A 25,598-nucleotide genomic window follows, 5' to 3' on the forward strand; every position below is an offset into this window, starting at 1 on the left:
AGAAAGAACTAAGAATTCAGAGATCATCTCCTATGTGACTAGTGCTAACACAACATTTCTTATATGTAAGCAGTTAATGGTGATGCTGTTGAATAGTTTTCTGGTCCAAGGTGACATTTTTCTGAGTTCAGTGCTGTCTGTGAGCACTGTGTTACATGAATGCCTAAATTGTAATAATTGCCTTGAAGGCTGTAATTCTCTGCCAGTCTGTTTTTTAATGTTTGTTGATCTTTTCATTACACAGCTAAGCAGTGTTCTTAACTTTGTTACTTGTCCCTAATTTATGGCAAATTGCCTCTGAAATTTACAATTTGTATTTGAGAATTAGAGACAAGTGACAGTAATTTTGAATGTTGACCTTCATTGTTTTTGCATTTAATAACTCTTCAGGTTCTTTTTGTTGTCTTTTAAATACTTATTGAAAAATTACTGCCTGTGTTGGGTATTTATTTGGAGTAAAGATAAGTTAAGTTGTATAAGTACTATTGAAAGGGTATAAATACTAAAACACTCTAACCACCTGTTACATTTATTTATTTATTTAGTGCCTAGACTCTAGGGATAGAAAAGAAATAAAGTACAGTGTCAGTCTTCTTCAGTGGCTTACGACCTGGCAGGGGACTAGACATGTACACCAATGAGTCAGTCAAATGTTAGATAAGACTCTACATTGTTAGATAAGAGTCTACATTGTATCTACATTGTAGATAAGAGTCTACAAATGTTAGATAAGAGTCAAATGTATGATAAGAGTCTTTCCAGCCTGTGAGGGGCACAGATGAGTAGGTTCTTGCCAGGTTATAGCCTTTCCTTGCATTTGGTTTCTAAGACAATATTAAAATGCAAGTGTGGGGGCTTGGAAGACTCCAAAGAGTTTTGAGCTTTTAGTTTTCTTTTGTGTATTATGTTGCTAGAGGATGTCACAGATTTATATTAAATATAAGTGACTGGGATATCTGAAATCACTTATTGTATCATAATTGAACAGTGTATTTTTTACATACACAGCAGGAGGATTCTTTGTTTGCATCTATGCCACCTCTTTGTCCAATTGGGAGTCACCCTAAGGTTCAGAGTCCCAAGCCTATCACTGGAGGACTTGGAGCTTTCACAAAAGTGAGTATTTGTTAGGGCATTATCCCATGAGTTGATATGGTTTTGTTACATAATAATTTTTGTGGCATATTGGAGTTGACGGACACTACCTTACTACACGTTACTTTTTAGTATGCCTTAATTCTTAAGATCTTACTTCTGCAACATGTTTTCATTTATTCAGTAGTGTCCACAGGTCAGCCTTTGGAGTCCAGCAAGATGGTAACTCCAGAGAGCACAAACGTTGTGTGTGTTTGTTTCTTCTGCCATTTGCCACCAAAATCCAGAACAAATGGACTAGGTTGGGTTTGCAGAAATACAGGATCAAATCCAGATCCTACTTGTGGTCCTTTTGATAGCTCTTATGGGCTATATTTAAGCGGGGTTTTTTTGTTTGTTTTGTTTTTGTTTTTGTTTTACTCTTCTGGTGGGGTCAGTTTTTACAGAGCTTCATTCATTCATTCATTCCTACAAGCTGAATAGATTCAGATATTAGTGGCTTTTTTCATGGAATGTTTATTCAGTGTCATTATCATGTTTGTTGCCAGGTAATCATCAAACAGGAACCTGGTGAAGCCTCTCATGTGCCTGCAACAGGAGCTGCCAGCCAGTCACCACTCCCTCAGTATGTGACTGTGAAAGGGGGTCACATGATAGCTGTGTCCCCTCAAAAACAGGTCCTAACTGCTGGAGAAGGGACATCCCAGTCACCAAAGATTCAGCCCTCCAAGGTTTGAATTGGGTAGGGATGGGGAGGTCATTATGTAATTGAACATTATTTGCCTAAATAATAGGCAGGTGCTGACAAGATTCAGGTGATAGGATTGCTGATTCCAGGAAAACCTGTAGATGGAAGCCATGTTGGAGAAGCAAGTCAGTCAATGTTAAACCCATCTGCTCTTGCAGTAATCTTTGACAAGAGCAGGGGTGTGTCATGTAGAGGGCCCCAGAACAGTTGAAGAGGCAAAGGGACACTGTCGTCTGACAATAAAGGTGATAGACTGCATGTACACAACTTCTCACTTGATTCAAGTGTAAAGGCCACGGGACCAAGGTCTACTGTTTTCTTTATTTCTGGTAGGCAAGTGCTACAGTTTACACCTCTGATGTTCAGGCTGTGTGATCTCTTTACTGACTCTTGACTCTTTTTTTTTTTTTCCTGATTCTTGACCCTCAAGAGAATTTATTTGTTTTATAATTTGGAGATGTGAGGAATTAATATATCGAGAGAACTATAAAATTGCATGTAGATTCATGTTTTCCTGCATTGGTTGTGCTTATGAGTGCCTGTGTGTGTCCTCTTCTCACACGCTGTCTGTAATTCTCAAACAGCCTTGTAAGGTGGATACTCTGAACCCCATTTTACAAACAAGGAAGCTGTGGCTCTGAGGGGTCAACCAACTTCCTTAAGAGTATATAGCTAACAAGTGACACAGGATTTGAACCTAGGTCTGCTGATTCCATAATCTTCCATTGCAGAGCTAATTAAAATTTGTGAGCCATTGTCTGGAACCTAAACACACTTTTAGAACATAGTTAAATTATCTCATTTTGGGGGCAGATACATTGTAAAGCTATCCAGAATATTACATGAAGTGCTTTTCAACTTGAAAGCCAGCCTATCTAGGGATAGATGAATTGCTTTGAGAAGAGTACTTTAAAATAGAAAAATGGTTTTAGATATTTTGGTTAGTTTAGATAGCTACACGTGAATTGAGACAAAAATTCATGTTCTAAAATCTGTATGGTTCTAAAATTTATAAGAATCCATTAACCACTTTCCCAAATTTATCTGGTCATGACTCATCTGATGATTAAAATATATAGATACTGACGCTCAGTTGGTTAAGTGTCCAACTTCAGCTCAGGTCATGATCTTGTGGTTTGGGAGTTCAAGTCCTGCATTGGGCTCTGCACTGATGGTGCGGAACCTGCCTGGGATTCTCTCTCCCTCCTTCTCTGCCTCTTTCCCACATGGACACGCATTCTCGCTCTCTCAAAATAAGTAAATAAATCAACTTTAAAATGTATAGATATAGATACTGAGGCCCCCATCTCAAACTTTCTGAATCAGAATCTTCTTAGGGGCCCTAGGAATCTGGATTTTTATTAAGCTATCCTGCTGACTCATGTGATTAGGCAAAATTAGGAACCACCAAGCTATAGCATCATATTTGACTTTGGGGCTTCTCTGGCCAGAATCACGAAGACAGGCACCCCCAACTGCTTCCCAGTGCTCCATTTTTTTGGCCTTAGGGGTAAGCCTTTTGGCAAAGTCCTTTCTGTTACTATTATCTGGGCTTGTTACTCAGACACATTTTACATGTTCTTCAGAATCTAATTTGCTTCACCAAAGATACATGGAATGTCTGATTTAGGTTTTTGAGTCAATATAGTATTGCTGTTTATGCTCAGAAGCTCTGAACAAATTAGTTTCACTTTTTTACACTTTGCAGTTTGCAAATCCACTCCTCTGTGTTGCTGAACAACTGTATTGGCTTTCTTGTCACATTGCCACCTACTTAATGGCAATGCAGAACTAAGAAAAAATGGATGGCTTTGTGCTAGAATGCCCTGAATGGAGTTTAAGGGCACCTGAAAAAGGCATAGAAGAGTGTGAAAGAAATGCGCAAAAGCAGAAGACCATGAGAAAAGACATTTCCTGTTTACCTAGGAAATTTAGTGTATGCTTTGGACTCCAGATAAGGAGCTGTCTGCAAGTACAGACTGTCCCTGGTTATTGCTGAAGTGTCTGCCTAGAAACTATGCCTGCCCAGAAAGCAGAAGCGTGAGCAAAATGATACTGTTTTACCTTCCATTGAACCTTGGCCCAATAGAAATACAGCTTATCTTTTTTCATGAAAGTAGAGAGATGCTGTTTTAAGGGACAGCTAAGTACTTAGTGGGTTCGTGTGAGAAAGACCCAGTGTGGCATAGTAAAAAGAATGTGAGCTTTGGAGTTAGAGGCTTTTCCAGATCTCAGCCACTCCTTGCTTGTGTGACCTGGGCAGGTTTATCTTCCTGAACTTTGTTTTTTCATCTAGTAAAAGGGAGTAATACCCTCCTCTGCCTTTCAGAGTTATAGGAGAATAAGAAACCATTGTACATGAAGGACTTAGCACAGAGCGAGCGCTTAATAAATGATAGTAGCTTAAATGACTATGGACAAATCCTATGTAAATGTGCAGGAGTACCATGTACTTATCATTAAGTACTAAATCATAATTGGCCATACTCTTCAGTGTCTGGAGAGAAAATTGCATAGAATACAATAGAATCCTTACTTTCTGGTTGTTAAAGTAAATTCTGACTTGCAAAGGTCTGTACAGAGCACAAACAAAAACACTGAATCAGAGCATGAATCAAAGTGAAATATTTACAACAGTATAGAACAAAGGGTGTCTGCTTTGTGACACTAAAGGAAGTTAGGAATGCAGAGAGAAGTGTTGTGAATGGGAAAAGTTCACGTTCTAGGCCAGAGTGTTATATTGTTTAAAAAAAAAAAAAAGAAAGACTAATTTGAGGTTATAGTGACCTACTTAAGAGTCTTCCTTATGATGTCTGTAGACAGCTGTGAGTAGGATTTTCCCCAGTAGAATTCCAGACTTCCTCATTCTCTCTTTTTTCAAACAAGATGGGGGGAGTTGGGGGTGCTAATCTTGCCAGTGGTATGCTCCTAGTGGATAAGCTCTGCTAATCAAAACTGCCCTCCTGTGGCCAACTTGGGATACCACATTTTATTTAGCTCTTGGGAGAGATTACATATGTCATATCCTGGAAATTTTGAAGCCGTTGCGTGAGAATAGAGGTCGATACAGCTGAGAAAAGCAAGTTAAGATGCATGGAGTTTTAGAAAAGAAAATAGGTCCAATCCATATGTTTTCCTTTAAGATTTTTTTGCTTTCTTTGTTGGTTTAGGAACACGAAAATAGGGGCGCCTGGGTGGCTCAGTCGGTTAGGCAGCCGACTTTGGCTTGGGTCATGATCTCACAGCTTGAAGGCTCATAGGTTCGAGCCCCATGTTGGGCTCTGTGCTGCCAGCTCAGAGCCTGGGGAGCCTGCTTCAGATTCTGTGTCTCCCCTCTCTCTCTGCCCCTCCCCTGCTCATGCTCTGTCTCTCTCTCTCTCTCAAAAATAATAAACATTTTAAAAAATTTAAAAAAAAAAGGAACATGAAAATAGATGTGTAATTTAGTTCATGCAGTGAATTATTAAATTTGATATATTCAGGAAATGTGAAGACTCTTGGGAAAAAAAGCTTGACTACTATAAAAGAGAAATACAAAAACCAGAAGCCTAAGTTTTTGTCTCACTCATAAAAGACCAGTAGGCAGTTCTAGTATGTTGCTTCGACAATCATCAAGAATCTAGACACTCATATCTTGTTGCTCTGCCATTCTCAAAATTTGGTTCTCAGGTTGTGGGCTAATAAGATAACCATTTTATCTCATGCCACCATGTTTGCATTTCTGGCCAGCAGGAAGAGAAAAGGAGGTATAAGGAGGCATAACCCAAAATTTGCACTCATCACTTCTCTTCCTATTCTTTTAGCCAGAAATCAGAAGACCAGCCCTAGGCTGGGAAATATTCTATGTGGCCATGTCCACATAGCTAAAAACTGGGAGCTCTCTTACTATGAGAGAGAAAACAAGAATGAATATTGGGATTCAACTGGCACTTTGTGCCATATTCCAAAAATGTTTTCCTACATTAAGAAACTTTTTTTTCCATAAATACACAGAAAAGTTCTTGATTGGGGTGCCTGAGTGGCTCAGTCGGTTGAGCATCTGACTCTTGGTTTCACCTCAGGTTATGATCTCATGGTTTCTGGGTTCAAGCTCTGCTTTGGGCTCTGCGCTGACAATGTGGAACATGCTTGAGATTCTCTCTCTCCCTCTCTCTCTGCCCCTCCCCTGCTTGCTCGTGTGCTTGCTCGCTCTCTCTCAAAATAAATAAATAAACTAAAAAAAAAAGCTGATTAATAAGAAGAGCTTATACTTCCACATCTGTAGGGGAAGTGACTATGCCCAGCTCTGGCCACAGCGACACTCCATGTTGCCTTCAGAATGAGGCTTCTACAGTCAGAGTAGAGAGATCTGGATTGTTTTAACCACGCCAGTATAGCTGGGAGGATTTTTCTTCTCTATTCTAAGTTAACTTGCTTTTCCCCATTGAGTCTTTGAGTCTTTTCTTCTTCCTTTCCATCCTTCCTTTCCATCCTTCCTTTCCATCCTGCCTTAAACTTACATGAAAGTGGAGAGACTTTTGTAATGAATCCTATAATGCCCATTACCCAGTTTCAACAATTATCAACATTTTGCTAATCTTATTTCTCTTTCTAGGATATTTTAAAGCAGATACCACTTGGTATATACTTTAATTTCTGTTTGACTAAATGAGTCTAGGATTTAAGACTAAGGTCCTCTGCCCTAGCCGAATGCTTATCCATTTGGCACTCTCTATCCTTTGCATCTCCATGTAGCCTCATAGATTACTGTTCTTCAGTTAATTATAACCAGTGCCATGGGGAGCAGCAGCTATCGTTTACTGTGTTCATCATACTGGCTAGGCATTTGATAAACTTATCCTCATTTATGCCTCATGATCTTATCCATATTTTATAAATGAGTTGTTTAAGGCTAAAGCTCATAAACATTAAATAACTTTTCCAGCTACAAACTAGTGGAACAAAACTGGGAAACCAGGTCTGACTGCTTATAAAGTCCTGTACTCTTTGTTCTTTGTTACACGGTGATTTATAACACTTGATTAGGGGACTGTTTTCTTCACATCAGTCATATTGTCCAAGCATGTGGCCAGTGTGTTTTACTGTATTCACATTCTTTGAAAAGAAACCATGTATAATTTATTAATTATTTAACTTAAAAGTTTCATTTATCAGTTGCATGTTTATCATTTATTTTAGGTAACCCTGTTATTTTTAGTTGAAAAAAGTTGCTAAAATTTCAGTAAAATACAATGATATAATCAATACCCATGTATCCTCCACCCCAAATTAACACATTCATATTTATTTCATCTCATATTTTCTCCTAGTAAAACATGACAGAGTTGAAGTCCACTTTGTTCTTCCCCAGAGCAACACTATCATGAATGTGAATGTGTAGCTTTCGAGTTCATACTTTGTATTGCATAAATCCATAGCCATAAATAACATGTAATGTTGTATATTTTGAAGATTTACATAAAATATATTTTTATATATATATTCTGTTTTTCTTCAGCTCCCCTTCCATTCAGGATTTGTACTGTCAGTCTGTTGATGCTGATACATGTAGTTCTAGTGTATGCTATTCCATTGTCTGTCTTATACCACAGTTTATCCATTACTCTACCTGTAGACATTAAGTATGTTGCTACATGTTATAGGTATTAAGTTTGTTGACAGTTTTTTGTAATTATAAATAATGCTATCTTGGACATTATGTTCCCTTGAGCACGTGTCTAAGATTTCTCTAGGATATATTTCTAAAAGTAGAATTGTTACAACATGGAGTATGTGAATTTTCAATTTTAGTGGATATGCCAGTACCTCTCTGGAGTGGCTGTACAAACTTACTTTTCTTTCATCAGGGAACAGATAGATGTTCCTATTTCCCCAGACCCTTTAGCCACTTCTTGGTGTTATCAGACTTTAAAGTTTTTGACTCCAATCTGATGGGTGAGAAGGAGTTATGCTTTCTCATTTTCACTTTTAGAGAGCAGGTCTTTGGGTATTCTTTTAATCTTGTAAAAGACTCTTTGCAACTAGTTCCTGGTGAGAAGTTCTTTTTTATGAAATAAAGAACTGGGAAGTGGAAACCCTGCCCCAATTTACCATTAATTGAATTGTTTCTTGTAATTTAACATTCTCTACTGACTTTGTCTGAAGAGTTCTGTAGTATTTTCTTACTTGGAAGAGTTCACTTTATAATATTTTCAGAACCAGATATTTTCAACTTTCATAATTTGGGTATTGGGTCTTGTAAAAAAATATTCTTGCTTAGACCTTTTAACCAAATGTTGACCTTTAAGGAAATGAAAAATTAGAAGTATTTAGAAAAAGATGACTTTTCTTAAAAATCAGTTGGAAGAAGGGGCACCTGGGTGTCTCAGTTGATTAAGTGTTCGACTTAGGCTCAGGTCATGATGTCATGGTCTGTGAATTTAAGCCCTGCATTGGGCTCTGTGCTGTCATAACTGCTCAGAGTTATGGAGCACAGAGTATTGGAGCCTGCTTCAGAGTCTGTGTCTCCCTTTCTCTCTGCCCCTCCTCTGCTTATGCTCTGTCTCTCTCAAAAATAAATAAATATTTTAAAAATCTTTTAAAATGTATATTAAAAAGAGTTGGAAGCAAATAAATTAAAAATATCAAGAGGTTATTTCTGGGGCATTTGCCTGGCTTAGTTGATAGAACATGCAACTCTTGGTCTTGGGGTGGTGATTTTGAGCCCCATGTTGGGGGTAGAGTTTACTTTAAAAATAAATAAAATTGGGGCGCCTGGGTGGCTCAGTTGGTTGAGCGTCCGACTTCGGCTCAGGTCATGATCTCACAGTTCGTGAGTTCGAGCCCCGCATCAGGCTCTGTGCTGACGGCTCGGAGCCTGGAGCCTGCGTCACATTCTGTGTCTCCCTCTCTCTCTGCCCCTTCCCTGCTCATGCTGTGTCTCTCTCTTGTCTCAAAAATAAATAAACATTAAAAAAAATTTTTTAAATAAAATAAATAAATAAAATTTATGGGGTGCCTGGGTGGCCCAGTTGGTTAAGCGTCCAACTTTGGTTCAGGTTATGATCTCACAGTTTGTGGATTTGAGCCCCGCATCGGGCTCTGTGCTGTCACAACAGCTCAGAGCCTGGAGCCTGCTTTGGATTCTGTGTCAGCCGCTCTCTCTGCCCCTCCCCTGCTCATACTCCATCTCTCTCTGTCTCTCAAAAATAAATAAATGTTAAAAAAAATTAATAAAAATAAAAATAAGTAAAATTTAAAAATAGGTTGTATCTGGAAAAGTAGAAATTTTTTCTTTGTATTTCTGTATTTTCTAAGTTTTTTTTAATTAAAAACACATAAAATAAGTTCTAGATAGTAGCTGGGGTTAAGACAAAAACTGTAGCTTTTTATTGTAATACTATCCAAAATGTGAGAGATGTTTTTCACATCTATCATAGGTATCATTCCTAGAGGATTAAATTAAAGTCATAGCTAGGACTTTGCTTTGTTCTTTGCTAGAACAGAGTGACTGTTCTGTTCGAAGAGTCCTTGAAAGGACTGAGAAGAAGCACTGCTGGATTCTTCTCTATTTTCAACAGGTCGTTGGGGTGCCAGTTGGGTCCACTTTACCTTCAGCAGTGAAACAGGCTGTAGCAATCAGTGGCGGCCAAATCCTTGTAGCCAAGGCCAGCTCTTCTGTTGCCAAAGCTGTTGGTCCAAAGCAAGTTGTGACCCAAGGAGTTGCCAAAGCAATTGTGAGCGGAGGTGGAGGCACCATTGTTGCTCAGCCGGTGCAAGCCTTAACCAAGGCTCAGGTCACTGCCGCCGGCCCTCAGAAGAGTGGATCCCAGGGTTCAGGTAACTGATACTGTTGCGGGGCCCTTTCAGCAGCAGCTCTTTCTAAACTGTTCTTTGCTAGTGATTTTATTCAGTGTTTGGTTCTAAGAAAACCTGTTGGTTAGTGCTATAAGGAGTATATAAAAACATGTTAATCTTCTTCATGTAACATTTTACGTAGAGATCTGTAAGTAGTTTAAGAGGGGTGTGTGTGTGTGTGTGTGTGTGTGTTTTAGCAAGAGTAATAGAAATAGAGGGTTTTTCTTGATAACTGCTTTCTGGTCTGACATAATTTTTGTTTGACCTTATCTCCACTTTGGGTTGTATTCAGACTTAAAATCTTGGGATGGTCATTTATCAGCAGCATTTTGAGATACTGATGTATCATTATATTGTATACCTGAAGCTCATGCTATATGTTAATTGTACTTGAATAAAAAAATTAAAAAAAGAAAACTTAAAAACTAAATAATAGGGGTGCTTGGCTGGCTCAGTTGGTACAGCATGTGACTCGATCTCGGAGTTGTGAGTTTGAGCCCCATGTTCGGTGTTAGAGATTATGTAAAAATAAAATCTTAAAAAAAAAAACCCAAAACTAATTCCAGAACCAACTTTATATATTCAAAATAAAATAGGGGCACCTGGGTGGCTCAGATGGTTACACTACCAACCCTTGATTTTGGCTCAGGTCATGATCTCACAGTTCCTGAGTTCAAGCAGGTTCTGCCCTGACAGTGTGGAGCCTGCTTGGGATTTTCTCTCTTTCTCTCTCTCTCCTTGTCCCTCTCCCTCCCTCCCTCCTGCTCCCTTCTACTCCCTCCCTCCCTCCCTCTCTCCCTCTCTCTCTCCCTCTCTCTCTCTCTCTTTCCCTGTCCCCCCTCCCCCCCAAAATAAATACACTTGAAAAAATATAAAAAATAAATATAAAAAATTCATAAGAAAGAAGAAAAAGAAGGTAGTAAATGTCCAAAATAAAGATTTCAGAGGTGATGAATTGCTGGTGATGACAAAGTCCATTTGTGGGCTTAAAAAAGAGTGCTTGAGATAGATTGGAAGAAATGGTCTTGGGAGTTTAGAAAATGAAGTACCTGAGAAGCCAGAGAATTAAACAGGTCATCTGCAGTGCTGTCACTGAGGATGACAGTTGTTGGCATACAGCAAGACTGATTCAGGAGTCAGTCTTTAGCAAGTGAGGGGAAGTGACTAGGGGTTCTAGTAAATGAGAGTAGAAAAGCAAGGGGTAAGGTGGTAGAGCCATGCATGATCCTAACAGGAGCCAGCAGGTTTTTCCTCTGGAATGAGGGGTGGTAATGGTCTGAAAGCCAAACTGGAGAGCAAAAAGGCTTCTCTTCTAGTCCTGGCCCTCATACACTGAGGTAAGATTAAAAAACAAACAAAAAACCAGCTTTTAGCTAAGGGACTGTGGACGAAGTCCTATCTTCAGAGGACTTTTAGTGTTTAGTTACACAAAAAGACATTAAGGTTGAAAGAGGTGGAGATTCTAAAGGGTGTAATTGACCACAAAGGGTGTAATTGACCACAGCAGGAATTCCTGGGGGCTTGGTGAAAGAGATGGGGGAGGAAGGAGGGCCTGAGAAGGTGGACTCAGATCAGGAATGGAGAGCAGTTTGGGGCTGGACTTCCGGGTACGGGTGACAGACCAGAGAGGTTTGCTGAGATGCATATGGTGTAAAGTGGGATTAGTTCTGGCAGTAGTGGAGAGATAATGGCACTCAGTTTTAATATCAGTCCCTGATGTTTTGGGGCAGCTTCTAGGTTCTTGGTTGCCCAAACCTTGCACAGTGAAGTAGTAATGAGAAGGAGGACTAGTCCAGCAGGCTGGAGGAGGCCATGAGAGTCCTTTGCCTCTGGTGACTCACATGGTTCTGTATGCTTCATTTTGTGGGGATTTGGATTCAGAGCATTTGCAGAAGTTTTGATGTGTAAGTCTCCATTTAAGAATCTCATTTAAAGGCTTACAGCCCTGTGCATCGAGAAATAAATTCTAAGGGATAAGCGAAAGCTCTTTGACATAGGTAAGACTTTAAAAAGCTGAATTATAGTTTCATAGTTTATGTGCCAGTTAACTGTGGCATTTTCTTAGTTCTTAGAAAGTGAGAGAGATAAGAAGTCTAGTTTCAAATCAGTAGATTCATTCATCACTAGCAATTGATTGAAGGGGCTTTAAACAATTGGGAGGAAATATATATTCATCCATAAATAAGGTGATTATTTCATTGACTGTCTAAACTATAGTACTTGTGAGAGTAAAAAGAGTTACTATTTTTTTTTTAATTTTTTTTTTTTAACGTTTATTTATTTTTGAGACAGGGAGAGACAGAGCATGAACAGGGGAGGGTCAGAGAGAGAGGGAGACACAGAATCTGAAACAGGCTCCAGGCTCTGAGCTGTCAGCACAGAGCCTGACGCGGGGCTCGAACTCACGGACCGCGAGATCATGACCTGAGCCGAAGTCGGAGGCTTAACCAACTGAGCCCCCCAGGCGCCCCAAGAATTACTATTAATAATCATTGGGACACAGGTATAAACTGGAACTGTTCTGGGCAAACTGGGACATATGGTCACCCTGTTTATGTACAAATACTCCTTTCTAGTTTACAGCAAGCTCTTCTAGTATATAGATTATTTTTTAGGTAGCAAGATATCTAAGACTGTCCACCTTGTGTATTTAAGAAAACCGTAGAGTTTACTGTTTATGTTTTTCAGTAAGTATCTTACTATGTCGTTTTAATTTTAGAGATAGCATTGACCTCAGTTCAAATTTTCATAACTGTTTTTCCTCTTTTTTTTTTTTTTTTTTCCTTTTCCCCTTTACCATTTTAGTAATGGCAACATTACAGCTACCAGCCACTAATCTGGCCAACTTGGCAAATTTGCCTCCTGGCACCAAACTCTACCTTACAACGAACAGCAAGAACCCTTCAGGAAAAGGAAAACTGCTGCTGATCCCTCAAGGAGCCATCCTACGAGCTACCAACAATGCTAGTTAGTTCATCATTAAATCTTTGGTTCTTGGGCTTCTGGGTATGTTCATTTCACCCACCCAGGGGCAGCTCTTACCTGTTTCAAGAAGCATTTCCATAGCTCTGTGTATGATGGTAGTATTTGATGGTATGATGGTAGTATTTGCCCACATGGATTTAAAACATACATATAATTTAACTAGAAGTAGGCTTAAATGATCGTAGTCCTAGGAGGTGATACTGTTATTTTGCATTTATCTACTCAGAGTTTGGGATCAGATACAAAGTACATTGGAGAGGTATGGCTACTGAAGGTGTGTTGAGAGAAACCTGTCCATGTGAACTGTAAACAAAAAAGAGTTCTTCCTTTTCAGTGATACCTAGAAATTTGACACCTGTGGAGAAGTTAGCTGAGAGCCTATATTTATTTTGGAGGGGATAGGAATAGGAGTGGAATCAAGTGTCTCTGCCTGCCATTATTTAGATGTGCATGTTAAGTTTGCTAGGTTTGGAGATGGAAAGAGAAATAGAGAGTCAGCCTTAGTGTACAAGCCTTAAAACCCCAAGGAAATTAGGTGGTTTATCTAGATTGACAAACTTTTGTTTTGACATATAGAGAAAACAATTTGGTGTTGGAAAGGAAACGGTAAAGGGAATTATTTCCCTCTCAATCAGAAGTAAAATTGGTATAACCTCACACCGGTCAGAGTGGCTAACATGAACAAATCAGGAGACTATAGATGCTGGTGAGGATGTGGAGAAACAGGAACCTTCTTGCACTGTTGGTGGGAATGCAAACTGGTGCAGCTGCTCTGGAAAACAGTGTGGAGGTTCCTCAAAAAATTAAAAAGAGAACTACCCTGTGACCCAGCAATAGCACTGCTGGGAATTTACCCAAGGGATATGGGAGTGCTGATGCATAGGGGCACTTGTACCCCAATGTTTATAGCAGCACTTTCAACAGTAGCTAAATTATGGAAAGAGCCTAAATGTCCATCAACTGATGAATGGATAAAGAAGATGTGGTTTATATATACAATGGAATACTACTTGGTAATGAGAAAGAATAAAATCATGCCATTTGCAGCATTGTGGATAGAACTGGAGGGTATTATGCTAAGTGAAATAAGTCAGAGAAAGATATCATATGTTTTCACTCATATGTGGATCTTGAGAAACTTAACAGAAGACCATGGAAGAAGGGAAGGGGAAAAAAATAGTTAACAAACAGGGAGGGAGACAAACCATAAGAGACTCTTAAATACAGAGAACAAACTGAGGGTTGATGGTGCAAGGGAAGAGGGGAAAGTGGGTGATGGGCATTGAGGAGGGTCCTTGTTGGGATGAGCACTGGGTGTTGTATGTAAGCCAGTTTGACAAATTATGTTAAATAAGATTTAAAAGCCCCTCCCCCCCAAGTATAATTGGTATAATAGGTTCACTAAAAATTAGCCACTCTTGCCAAAATGTAGTGTGTGAGCTAGTCACCATTTTGTTCACTAACTATAATGGGTGATTTCTGCTCTCTCACCCTGGCATTTTTTCCTCCTACTTAAGCTGTAGTATATAAAAGATATGTAAGAAAAGGACAATGTGAGTATTCCACAATTCACCCAGAGAGCTATTTAGGTTTTAGTTTGTGTATATTATGTCACCAAGTGGGAAGTAAAAAAAAATTCAAAGGCTTTAGGGGCGCCTGGGTGGCGCAGTCGGTTAAGCGTCTGACTTCAGCCAGGTCACGATCTCGCGGTCCGTGAGTTCGAGCCCCGCGTCAGGCTCTGGGCTGATGGCTCGGAGCCTGGAGCCTGTTTCCGATTCTGTGTCTCCCTCTCTCTCTGCCCCTCCCCTGTTCATGCTCTGTCTCTCTCTGTCCCAAAAATAAATAAAAACGTTGAAAAAAAAAATTTAAAAAAAAAAATTCAAAGGCTTTAAAGTAGAATTTTAAAAGGAAAAAAAAAATGGGGCCCTGGAGTCATTATAAATGTGAAGAAAATCAGTTTTTTCTGGGGCAGAGGGCAACAGAAAAGGTACTGTAAAATTACACTAAATTCCAGCAGTTTCACTGAAATCAAATGAGATGCCAGAATGTTTATGAGCACTTCTCTGAGCACATTCCAGTCAGCACTTGGTTAGAAATGTCACTATCACACTTTCTTGATGTCCCACACTAAGTCAAAACTCTTGTTAAAGTTAAGTTCTTCATTGTACCGACAGCTGAACTAGTCAACTGTCCTTCAGTTGGAAGTAGATCAGTCTTCAGTTCTAGGATGTTCTTCTCACTCTTGTCACAGAATAGATACATTACAGAAAAGAAAGGAGAAAATAGAAAAGGGAAAGAATGTCGCTGTAAGGGAAACATCCCTCTGGGCTCATCTATCTTTCTGTTAAGCCTCTTAATACCTTTTCTGATGTTGCTGTCATTTCATTGTATTTTCAGACCTCCAGTCTGGCTCAGCTGCGGGCAGTGGTAGTGGCGGAGGCAGCGGTGGCAGCGGCGGTGGCAGCGGAGGTGGAGGAGGAGGAACAGGAGGAACTCAGAGCCCTGCAGGCCCTGGAGGGATATCCCAGCACCTGACTTACACATCTTACATCCTAAAGCAAACGCCTCAGGTCTGATCGTTTGTGACTGGTGTCTTTTAAATCCTTTGGTTCCTTAATAACTGCCTTTAATTATAGTGGATTTATCTTTACATCTCTGGGATCAGGAGTCAATACTAACATTTTAGCTATGTTATGAATGTATATTATTTTGGGCTTGTTTTATGTTGAGACAAGAGGTCCTAGACATTCAGAAAGACTTAAGTAACTTTCCCAAGATGTCTCTGCTAAGCCAATGATAGAATTTGGATTTAAACCCAGATCTTTCTGACTTAAAGAAAGATTTTTTCCTATGCTTTTGCCTTCCAAATCCATGAGTTAGTGAGTAGTGTTCATGTGCAGTTGAAAATTTTCTCTTAGAAGGGAGTAACCAAAGAGGTACTATCAAGTTAAGGTATTTGGAGTTAGGTTGGATTCATGATTAGGAACAAGTTTCTACTTTCTTTCCCTTCATTGCTAAAGTCTTGACTCCTCTTTAAGAATTTTTGTTCTCAGTGTTCTTACTAAGGATGGATAGTTATGAATCTTGAAAATTAAATCCAGATTTAAAGACTCATGTAAAACTTGAGTTTTTAAGCAGCCTGCTCCACAGCTACTGTGCAGAGTTCTAAAAGTGGGGAGAGCTTTTGGGAGGGACCCTGAGAGCAGAGCCGTTCCTTAAAATTATTTTGGCTGAGTTGGAGAATTCAAGGGGGGCATTGTAGCTTGTAACATGGGACCTTCTGATTTAAAGGGTCAGGACAAGTCATTTGAACTTAATAATTACTGAGTAGGTCTTTATTTGTTTCTAGGGCACATTTTTAGTTGGTCAGCCATCACCCCAGACATCTGGAAAACAGCTGACTACTGGGTCAGTGGTCCAAGGAACGCTGGGAGTCAGCACATCTTCTGCACAAGGGCAACAAACATTAAAAGTCATCTCTGGACAAAAAACCACTTTGTTTACCCAGGTAAATAAACACATACCCCAAATACAAGGTGGTTATGGCATTTATTAAAACTTTTACAGCTTATCCTTTTCCACAAAGAAATTAAGGTTGCCCAAGAAAATGAATAGTAAGGGGCGCCTGAGTGGCTCAATCAGTTAGGCATCTGACTTTGGCTCAGGTCATGATCCCCAGCTTGTGGGTTTGAGCCCCACGTCGGGCTCTGTGCTGACAGCTCAGAGCCTAGAGCCTGCTTTGGATTCTGTGTCTCTCTTTCTCTCTCTGCCCCTCCCTTGCTCGCACTCTGCCTCTCGCTCTGTCTCTCTCAAAAAATAAAAATTAAGAAAAAAAAAATGATAATAAAACAGTATAGAAAAATAAGAATAAAATCTTGAAATTTGGGAAAATACAAGTAGAATGAGAAGATAAGGCCAGAGTTATTAGATATGCAAACAGCTATGTCCTATATAATTAATAAAATTTGCCAAAGCAAATCAGAAGCATGATCAGTTATAAAATTCAGTTTGTGAGAGGCAAAACAATACCTACACATTTCCTTAGAAGAAACAGAGGTTTTCTTGATACTTCATTCTAAAATGTCTCTGGAGGAACTTCGTACGGGAGATTCTGAATAGTGTAGTAGGTGATGCCATCCACAGTATCCATGTACAGTTGATCCTTGCACAACAGGGGGTGGGTCAGGGGTGCCAACCTCTCTCACAGTGGAGAATCCTCATATGACTTTTGACTCCCCCCAAACTTAACTATTAATAGCCTACAGTTGACCAAGAGCCTTACCAATAACATAGTTGACTAGCACACATTTTGTGTGTCATATGTATTATATATTGTATTCTTACAATAAGCTAGAGAAAAAATGTTACTAAGAAGATCATAAGAGGGCACCTGGTGGCTCTGTTGGTGGAGCGTGTGTTCTTGATCTTGTGGTCATGCATTCAAGCCCCATGTTGAGGGGTAGAGATTACTTAAAAAACATTAAAAAAAATTTTTTTTTTTTTTAAGTGTTAAGCCAGCCCTGCATTCCTGGAATAAGCCCCACTTGTTTGTGACATGTTATCCTCTTTTAATGTATTGCTGGGTTTCATTTGATAAAATTTTGTTTAGAGTTTTTGTAAGGGTTATTGGTCAGTGGTTTTCTTTGTAATTCCTGTCTGGTTGTGATATCACATAAGTGAATGAGTTAGAAACTTTTCCCTCTTAAAAACAGAAAACAAAAACTTTTCTCTCGTTCACTTTTTGTGTAAAAAATTTTATGTAGAATTGGTATTATTTTTTCTTTAACTAGAATACACCAGTGAAGCCATAATAACCTGAAGTTTTCCTAATTGGGAAGGTTTTTAACTACAATTTTAGTTTATTTGTAGATACTATTCAGGTTATTTGTTTTACCTTGAGGAAGGTTTGGTAGGTTATATCTGTAAAAAAGGAATTTTTTCTCCATCATATATTTTTCATATTAGTACTGTGTCATTTCTTTGAGTCAGATGCACTTAGTATTTTAAACAGATATGAGGCCCTAAAATTCTTCAGGCAGTTCTTTAAAATCTTAGCTTATTTCTTCCTACCTGCTTATGTTGCAGCTAGTGGAGTGACTTTCTTCCTGTTCTACCACTGCAGAACAATTACTGTTGCTTTTTTTCTTTTTTTAAGTATATTTATTTGGGGGGGTGGTGAGAATGAGTGGGGGAGGGGCAGAAAGAGAATCCCAAGCAGATTCCATGCTATCAGTACAGAGCCTGACGTGGGGCTCAATCTCACAAACCGTGAATTGATGACCTGAGCCAAAGTCAAGAGTTGAGCTTAACTGACTGAGCCACCCAAGCGCACCTGTTGCTTTTTAATAAGGTATTATTTACATAAAATAATGCATAGACCGTATGTGTACTGCTCAATGAGTGTTGACCAGTGTACAAACTCATGCAAGCACTGTCCCAGTCAAGTTACAAAACATTTGTCACTCTAAAACATACTCTCTTGTTTTTGTGTTTGTTTTTTTTTAATGAACTATACTATTATGAACATTCTTGTATAGATGTTTTGTACTGTAAAATAGCTAGGTCCTAGGGTAAGTATATGTTAATAAGAAAGTTATAAGGTGGCGCCTGGGTGGCTCAGTCGGTTAATTGTCCGACTTCAGCTCAGGTCATGATCTCGCAGTCTGTGAGTTCGAGCCCTGAGTCAGGCTCTGTGCTGGCAGCTCGGAACCTGGAGCCTGCTTCGGATTCTGTGTCTCCGTCTCTCTCTGCCCCTCCCCTACTCACACTCTGACTCTCTCAAAAATAAATAAAACATTAAATTTTTTTAAAAAATAAGAAAGTTTATAAGAAACTGACAAATGGTTTGCAGAGTGGTTGTACCATTTGACTCTCCCATAAGTAATGTGAGTTACAGTTGCTGTTCATTCTCACCAATATGGGAGACTGTCATCCTTTTTAATTTTAGCCATTTTTGTATGACTAAAATTTTTGTATGTATCAGGCTCCAATGGCTACTACTTCTGCATTCTAATCATGGCGCTTCCAGTTACTAAGTGTATGACCCTGGTAAAATTACTGAGCTTAACTTCTTCATCTGTAAAATGGAACTAAAATCTACCCTATAAAGTTTATGAAAAGATTCATTGACATAAGATACATGAAAGTGTTTTTGCCATTACTGACACACAGTTCTAGGGACTGATAAATGGTATCTGTTTGTGGGGTGTATTAATTTTGGGCAGTAAGCAGTCATTTAGGCCACGGGTCAGTGAACTGTGCCCAAGGCTTCCTATTTTTATGAATAATATTTTACTGGAACACAGCCACACCCGTGTAACAGTAGAGTTGAGGAGTTGAAACAAGGACCATATGGCCTTCAGTGCTGTAAATGCTTAATGCCATTTACAGGAAACGTTTGCTGAGCCTTAATTTAACCCACTAAAACTATAATTTGTTAATGGTACTACATTTGTTGAGCAATAATAAAATGCTAAGGTACTAGCCTAGAGCACTTAACTTACCCATTTAAATTTGGCCCATATTGTTTAGATTTTCATGTTTAAAGATTACACATATATTTAAGAGCATTTTAGACTCCATTATTTTGATAACAAATGACCTAATTTCTTTGAAGTCACTATTGCCAAATAGTGACTTGTAAGTGCATTCATTCACTTGTTCTACATTAGAGGTAAAGGAACATTTGTATGTAAAATGTCATAAACTTGAGTGTTTATTGGAAAGGTGCACAGACACCTCCTATGTTTTTGATTAGCAAGACTTTCTTGGATGTGCTTTAATTCTTGGGGCCTGTGTATGTAAGGAATAAATTGTGCCTATAAACCAAGGCAGCATTATTACTTCAACCGATTTTGTTTCTGCAGGCAGCCCCTGGGGGACAGGCATCACTAATGAAAATATCTGATAGCACACTGAAGTCTGTACCAGCCACTTCACAACTCTCAAAGCCTGGAACCACAATGCTGAGAGTGGCAGGAGGGGTTATCACAACTGCCACTTCCCCAGCTGTGACCCTCTCAGCAAACGGTCCTGCACAGCCGGTGAGAATTAGCACAACAGTAGAAAACCATAATGAAACATAAAAGTATTAAGATATTTAGCAGGTATGCCAGTGGGCCATATTCTATTTAAAAAAAAAAAAAAAAAAAATTGGAGTGGGGTGCGCCTGGGTGGCTCAGTTAAGCATCTGACTTCGGCTCAGGTACGGATCTCATGGTTTGCGGGTTCCAGCCCCATGTCGGGCTCTGTGCTGACAGCTCAGAGCCTGCAGCCTGCTTCAGATTCTGTGTCTCCTCCTCTCTCTGCTCCTCCTCTGTCTCTCAATAATAAATAAATGTTAAAAAAAAATTTTTTTTTAATTGGAGGGGCACCTGGGTAGCTCAGTCGATTAAGTGTCCAACTCTTGATTGTAGCTCAGGGCATGATCTCGGGGTTCATGAGATCAAGCCCCATGTTGGGCTCTGTGCTGACAGTGCCTGCTTGGGATTCTCTCTCCCTCTCTCTCTCCTCCTGCCCTCATCTCTCTCTCAAACTTTAAAAAAAATTAAAAATTAAAAAAATTAAAAATCAATAAAAAAATTGAAATATTCATATGCTATAAAATTTACCATTTTAAAGCATACAGTTCTGTGGTTTTTATTATATTCTCAAGGTTTTGCAACCATCACCACTTTCTATTTTAGAACATTTTTTTAACATTCCTAAAAGCAACTCCATACCCAGTAGCAGTCCCTCCTACCCCCAGTACTAGGCAACTACTCTTTGTGTCTGGCTTCTTTCTCTTAACAGTATTTTCAAGGTTCATCCAGGTTGTAGCATGTATCAGTATTTTTTTATACCTGAATAGTCGATATCCAGTTTTTTTTTTTTAATTTTTTTTTTCAACGTTTATTTATTTTATTGGGGACAGAGAGAGACAGAGCATGAACGGGGGAGGGGCAGAGAGAGAGGGAGACACAGAATCGGAAACAGGCTCCAGGCTCTGAGCCATCAGCCCAGAGCCTGACGCGGGGCTCGAACTCACGGACCGTGAGATCGTGACCTGGCTGAAGTCGGACGCTTAACCGACTGCGCCACCCAGGCGCCCCACGATATCCAGTTTTATGGCCATACCACATTTTGTTTATGCATTTATTTATTTTTTAATTGTTTATTTATTTTTGAGAGACAGAAAGAGAGTGTGAGCAGGGGAGGGGCCGTGAGAGAGGGAAACACAGAATCTGAAGCAGGCTCCAGGCTCCGAGCTGTCAGCACAGAGCCTGATGTGGGGCTCGAACTCGCGAACTGTGAGATCATGACCTGAACTAAAGTCGGATGCTTAACTGACTGAGCCACCCAGGCGCCCCTTGTTTACGTATTTATTAGTTGAAGGACATTTGGGTGGTTTCTACCTTTTGCTTATAATCAGTAATGCTACTATGAACATTTATGTTCAAGTTTTTTTTTTTTTTTTTTTTAATTTTTTTTTTTTCCAACGTTTATTTATTTTTGGGACAGAGAGAGACAGAGCATGAACAGGGGAGGGGCAGAGAGAGAGGGAGACACAGAATCGGAAACAGGCTCCAGGCTCTGAGCCATCAGCCCAGAGCCCGACGCGGGGCTCGAACTCGCGGACCGCGAGATCGTGACCTGGCTGAAGTCGGACGCTTAACCGACTGCGCCACCCAGGCGCCCCATGTTCAAGTTTTTGTGTAATGATAGGTTTTTGGTTTTTCTGGCTGATTGTAGGAAGGAATTGCTGGATCCTATCATAAACTGTGTTTAACACTATGAGAAGCTGCCAGTTTTCTCAGGCAGCTACACCATTTTAGACTCCTACCAGCAATGTATGAGGGCTCCCGTTTTTCTACATCCTTGTTGACACTTGTTCTTTTCCTTTTTTTGTTGTTATATCCATTCTAGTGGGTGTGAAATGGTAATCATTGTGGCTTTGAGTTGCATTTCTCTGATAGCTAATGATAGTGAGCATGTTTTAATGTACTTATTGTCCATTTGTGTATCTTCTTTGGAGAAATGTCTATTCAGATTCTTTGCCATTATTATTCTAGATACAAGTCTTTTACCAGATTTACAAAAATTTTCTACCACTCTCTGGTCCATCTTACCACTTTGATGATACTCTGTGAACCACAAAACTTTTTAATTTTGATAAAGTCCAGTGTATTTCTTTTTATTGCTTATGCTTTTGGTATCATAGCTAAGAAACTATTGCCAAATTCAAAATCATAAAATTTAAGCCAACATTTTCATCTAAGAGTTTTATAATTTTAGCTTATATATAGGTCTTTGATCCATTTTGAGTTAATCTTTATATGGTGTGAGGTAAGGGGCAAACTTCATTCTTTTGGATGTAGACAGTCAATTGGCCTACCAACATTTAAAGTCTGTTTCCCTTTTGAATTGTCTTGGCACCCCAGGGACTTTTTTTGAAGCTGATTTTGCTTGCTTTTTAGGCTTCATCTCCTACAACTACTACCTCTCATGCCTGTTATCACTCTACTTTGATAGTCCCATGAACATAACCATGTTCTTTCATGCCTCTCTTTCTACCTACTATCTTCTGCTAAGAAACATTCGTTTCCCCCTTTTCCTGTCTTGAATCTTGAAGATCCCCCTAAAGTGCCATTTTTGTACATGAAGCTTTTCCCAATACTCTCCTCTCCCCGGGGATCCCTAGGCAGAAATAGTAATTTTCCTCTCTGTTTTATTTTAAAGCATACTTATTTATTCTGAGAGAGAGAGAGCATGGGCAAGGGAGGAGCAGAGAGAGAGGGAGAGAGAATCCCAAGCAGGTTCCATACTATCAGCGCAGAGCCCAATGCAGGACTCGCTCTCACGAACCATGAGATCATGCATGACTTGAGCCGAAATCAGGAGTTGGACTCTTAACCAACTGAGCCACCCAGCATCTCTTTTCCTCTCAGTTTTAATGGTGCCTTGTACCTATGCCTACTATACCATTCGTCAGTCAACCTGTTTTCCTTGAGGGTTTTTCTCTCTGGGCTTTAGGATTTAACACTGTGCCTGCCATGAAGTAGATGTTGGTTGAATGAATGTGACAAACATTATAGTGAGTTTTTAATAAAGCTCATTTTATTCCACTTTTATATTCTGAGATTATGTCCTCCTTTATTTGGTATTGAAATATCCTTTTATAAAGTGACGTAGTAGGTGGTGAGGTTTTTTTTGTTTTGTTTTTTGTTTTTTACTGTGATAACACAATGATGCCTCCTTGTTTTATAATTTTTTAACTTTTCCTGGTCTGTGAAATCTTTAAAAGTTTAGGAAACACTAAACTAGAGAGGCGCTCTTTTTAAATGCATGGTATTTAATAGGTAGGTAATACAATAGCTAATAGATAACATGTATTGAGTATGCTATCTGCCAGTTACTGTTCTGAGTAAGTTACATTGCTTTCTTCTTAATTTCTATTATTTTCCGCCCTGTTTGTGAGCAGTCAGAAGGAGCAGCTCCCAGTTCATCATCTGCTGTAGGCCCTGTAATAAAAACTTCTGGGCAGCAGCCAGTGTGTGTGAGCCAGGCCCCCGTGGGAACCTGCAAGCCTGCTGCTCCCTCTGTTATCAGTGCCACGTCCCTGGTGCCCACACCAAACACAATCTCTGGAAAAGCCACCGTATCAGGTCAGTTGTATCATAATATTTTTCCTCTCTCCCTTCTTTGCACTAGAATATTTTGGTCTTAAGCAGTATTTTGTATAAGTTAAAAAAAATTAACCCAGCAACATTTTCCACATAGCTGCTTTTCAGATAATTTATTTTTCTTTAAAATCTACACAAATGGGGCGCCTGAGTGGCTCATTCGGTTAAGCATTGGACTCTTGATCTCAGCTCAGGTCTTGATCTTAGGGTCGTGAGTTCAACCCCACATTGGGCTCCACACTGGGCATGAAGCCTACTTAAAAAAAATAATAATAATAAAATAAAATCTACATGTGAATTTTTAAGTCTGAGCTGGTTTCATGGATTGAATAATAATTTTTAAGTGACATAATAAAACTTTAGCCATCTGGAACTCTGGAGTATTTTAGCTGCTTTCATAATGTAATTTTGTGGAGAACTGAGAGTTTACTCTTCTTAAAGTAACATTATCTTTTTTTTGTTTCATCATCAGGTTTGAATGGAACATGTTACAAAACATTATCCATACTCTTTGCTTTCATAAACAAAGTATATAAATTACCCTTGATGACTCCAAGTCATGATTTTTAACATTAGTTATTATACTGGGTAGTGTTAGAGTGATGTGTATGAGGCCTGGTAAGGTGTATATTTTTTGTGCCAGCACTAAATGGTCCCAGAAGAGTGTGTCTTTTACTTCTTTGGTTAACTTGCAGCATAAATCCTGGAGCCAGGTTGCCTTAGTTAAAATAACTTGCTTCATTTTCCTTGGCTGAAAATCAGGTTGATAATAATACCTACCTCATACAGTTGAGAGAATGAAATGACTTAATATGTAAATGGTTAGAATGCTGTCTGACATGTAGTAGCTGTTATATAAATAATGGCTGCTATTAGCGTGTTTAATGTTGTGTAGTCCACATTCCTTTTAATTTTAAGATCTGAAAAGCTGTGAAAACCAAAGGTGTTTTTTTGTTTCTTTGTTTGCATAACTAATTTTAGTGTGAAATCTGACCTTCATTGACAGGCTATTTGTACAACTTAAAATGAAAATTTGTGTTTTGCCACAAAAATACTAAGGTGCTTGGATGACACTGTGTGGCCCCACATGCCAGGCGACTGATATAATATACAGCATTGCTTCTCAAACTTGAAAGATCAGTTTTTCTGCTTGTTTTTCTACAATCTAATACAGATACTTCTGTAAAATACTGTAAGAACGTCAGCAGGGGTGACGTTAGTTAAGCGTCCAACTCTTGGTTTCAGCTCAGGTCATGATCTTGCAGTTTCGTGGGTTTGAGACCCACATTGGGCTCTGAGCTGGCAGAACAGAGTTTGCTTGGGATTCTCTCTCTTTCCTTCTCTGTCTGCCCCTCCCTCCACTTGCGCTGTCTCTCTCTCTCTCTCTCTCTCTCTCTCTCTCTCTCTCAAATAAACTTTTTGAAAAAATTATTTTTAAAAATGTCAACAGCAATGTCACAATGTTACAAAAGTTTCCAAAAACTCTTAGTTTTTGTATTGCCTTGTTGTAGATTGATAAAAGCTTATTGGGTTGCACTGACAGAAAAAACTGTTGCTGAGATATATGTTACACACACACACACACACACACACACACACACACACACACACACACATATTAATACATGCATGCACACACATAACCTTAGTACCCTTGGATAAAAGATTGTGGATGTTGTTGTTCTTATAGCTGTTATTACTACATTCCACACACAACTCCAAACCAAGCCCCTGTGTCCTTTTTTTTTTGGATAGTTCAAGACCAAAAGATTAAAGCTGGTAGAGTTTCCCATGACTTCCACCTACCTGCCAGTTACCATTGACGAAGTTCTAGTACAGGGAGTGCTGTTCTTTGCTCATAGAATGTTCGCGGGCACCATGTTAAGCCCGGAGTAGAAATTACAGAAATAGAGGGTTGCTATTATGAGAAATAAATGCCCTCCCATTTTCTAATTTAGTATTTTACATGAAATAAATGAAATCTTCCTGCTTTAAGTTCTTATATCCTGGGATGCTGCTGCTGAAATTTGCTGTATATTATGTTTTCATAAAGTAATCAAACTATTTTCTGCTGCTCATTAATTTTTTGTGTGGGTGTTGACTCTCTTTATGTAACTGAGGTATAATTATTAATTTTTTAATTCAATTTTTTCTGTACATTATGGACTGTTCTGAACAAGGTCATTATTATGAGTGGAGCAGAGTGAGCAAGGGAGTCAGAGTGATGGGGGCCAAGTCACATAGGGTCTGTGTAGGTCATTTTAAGAACTTTG

General features: G+C 39.2%; 1 protein-coding gene across 5 annotated transcripts in view; it reads left to right on the plus strand.

Moving 5' to 3' along the window:
- The window catches only part of YEATS2 (YEATS domain containing 2), a 114,149-nt gene that overhangs the window by 66,412 nt on the left and 22,139 nt on the right, over positions 1 to 25,598 (plus strand). For 4 of the 5 annotated variants that reach the window (XM_086674847.1, XM_025913583.2, XM_086674846.1 and 1 more), the window contains 8 exons: positions 1,009 to 1,116; positions 1,644 to 1,826; positions 9,403 to 9,661; positions 12,485 to 12,646; positions 15,062 to 15,234; positions 16,014 to 16,172; positions 19,531 to 19,707; positions 23,124 to 23,307. In XM_086674847.1, the coding sequence (XP_086530973.1) occupies positions 1,009 to 1,116; positions 1,644 to 1,826; positions 9,403 to 9,661; positions 12,485 to 12,646; positions 15,062 to 15,234; positions 16,014 to 16,172; positions 19,531 to 19,707; positions 23,124 to 23,307 (1,405 nt within the window). The remainder of the gene's footprint in view (positions 1 to 1,008; positions 1,117 to 1,643; positions 1,827 to 9,402; positions 9,662 to 12,484; positions 12,647 to 15,061; positions 15,235 to 16,013; positions 16,173 to 19,530; positions 19,708 to 23,123; positions 23,308 to 25,598) is intronic. The other variant, XM_086674849.1, reaches the window with a different exon arrangement.

This window comes from Puma concolor, chromosome C2 (genome assembly GCF_028749965.1).
Source record: "Puma concolor isolate L17-30 chromosome C2, mPumCon1.1.hap2, whole genome shotgun sequence".
Taxonomy (NCBI): Eukaryota; Metazoa; Chordata; class Mammalia; order Carnivora; family Felidae; genus Puma; species Puma concolor.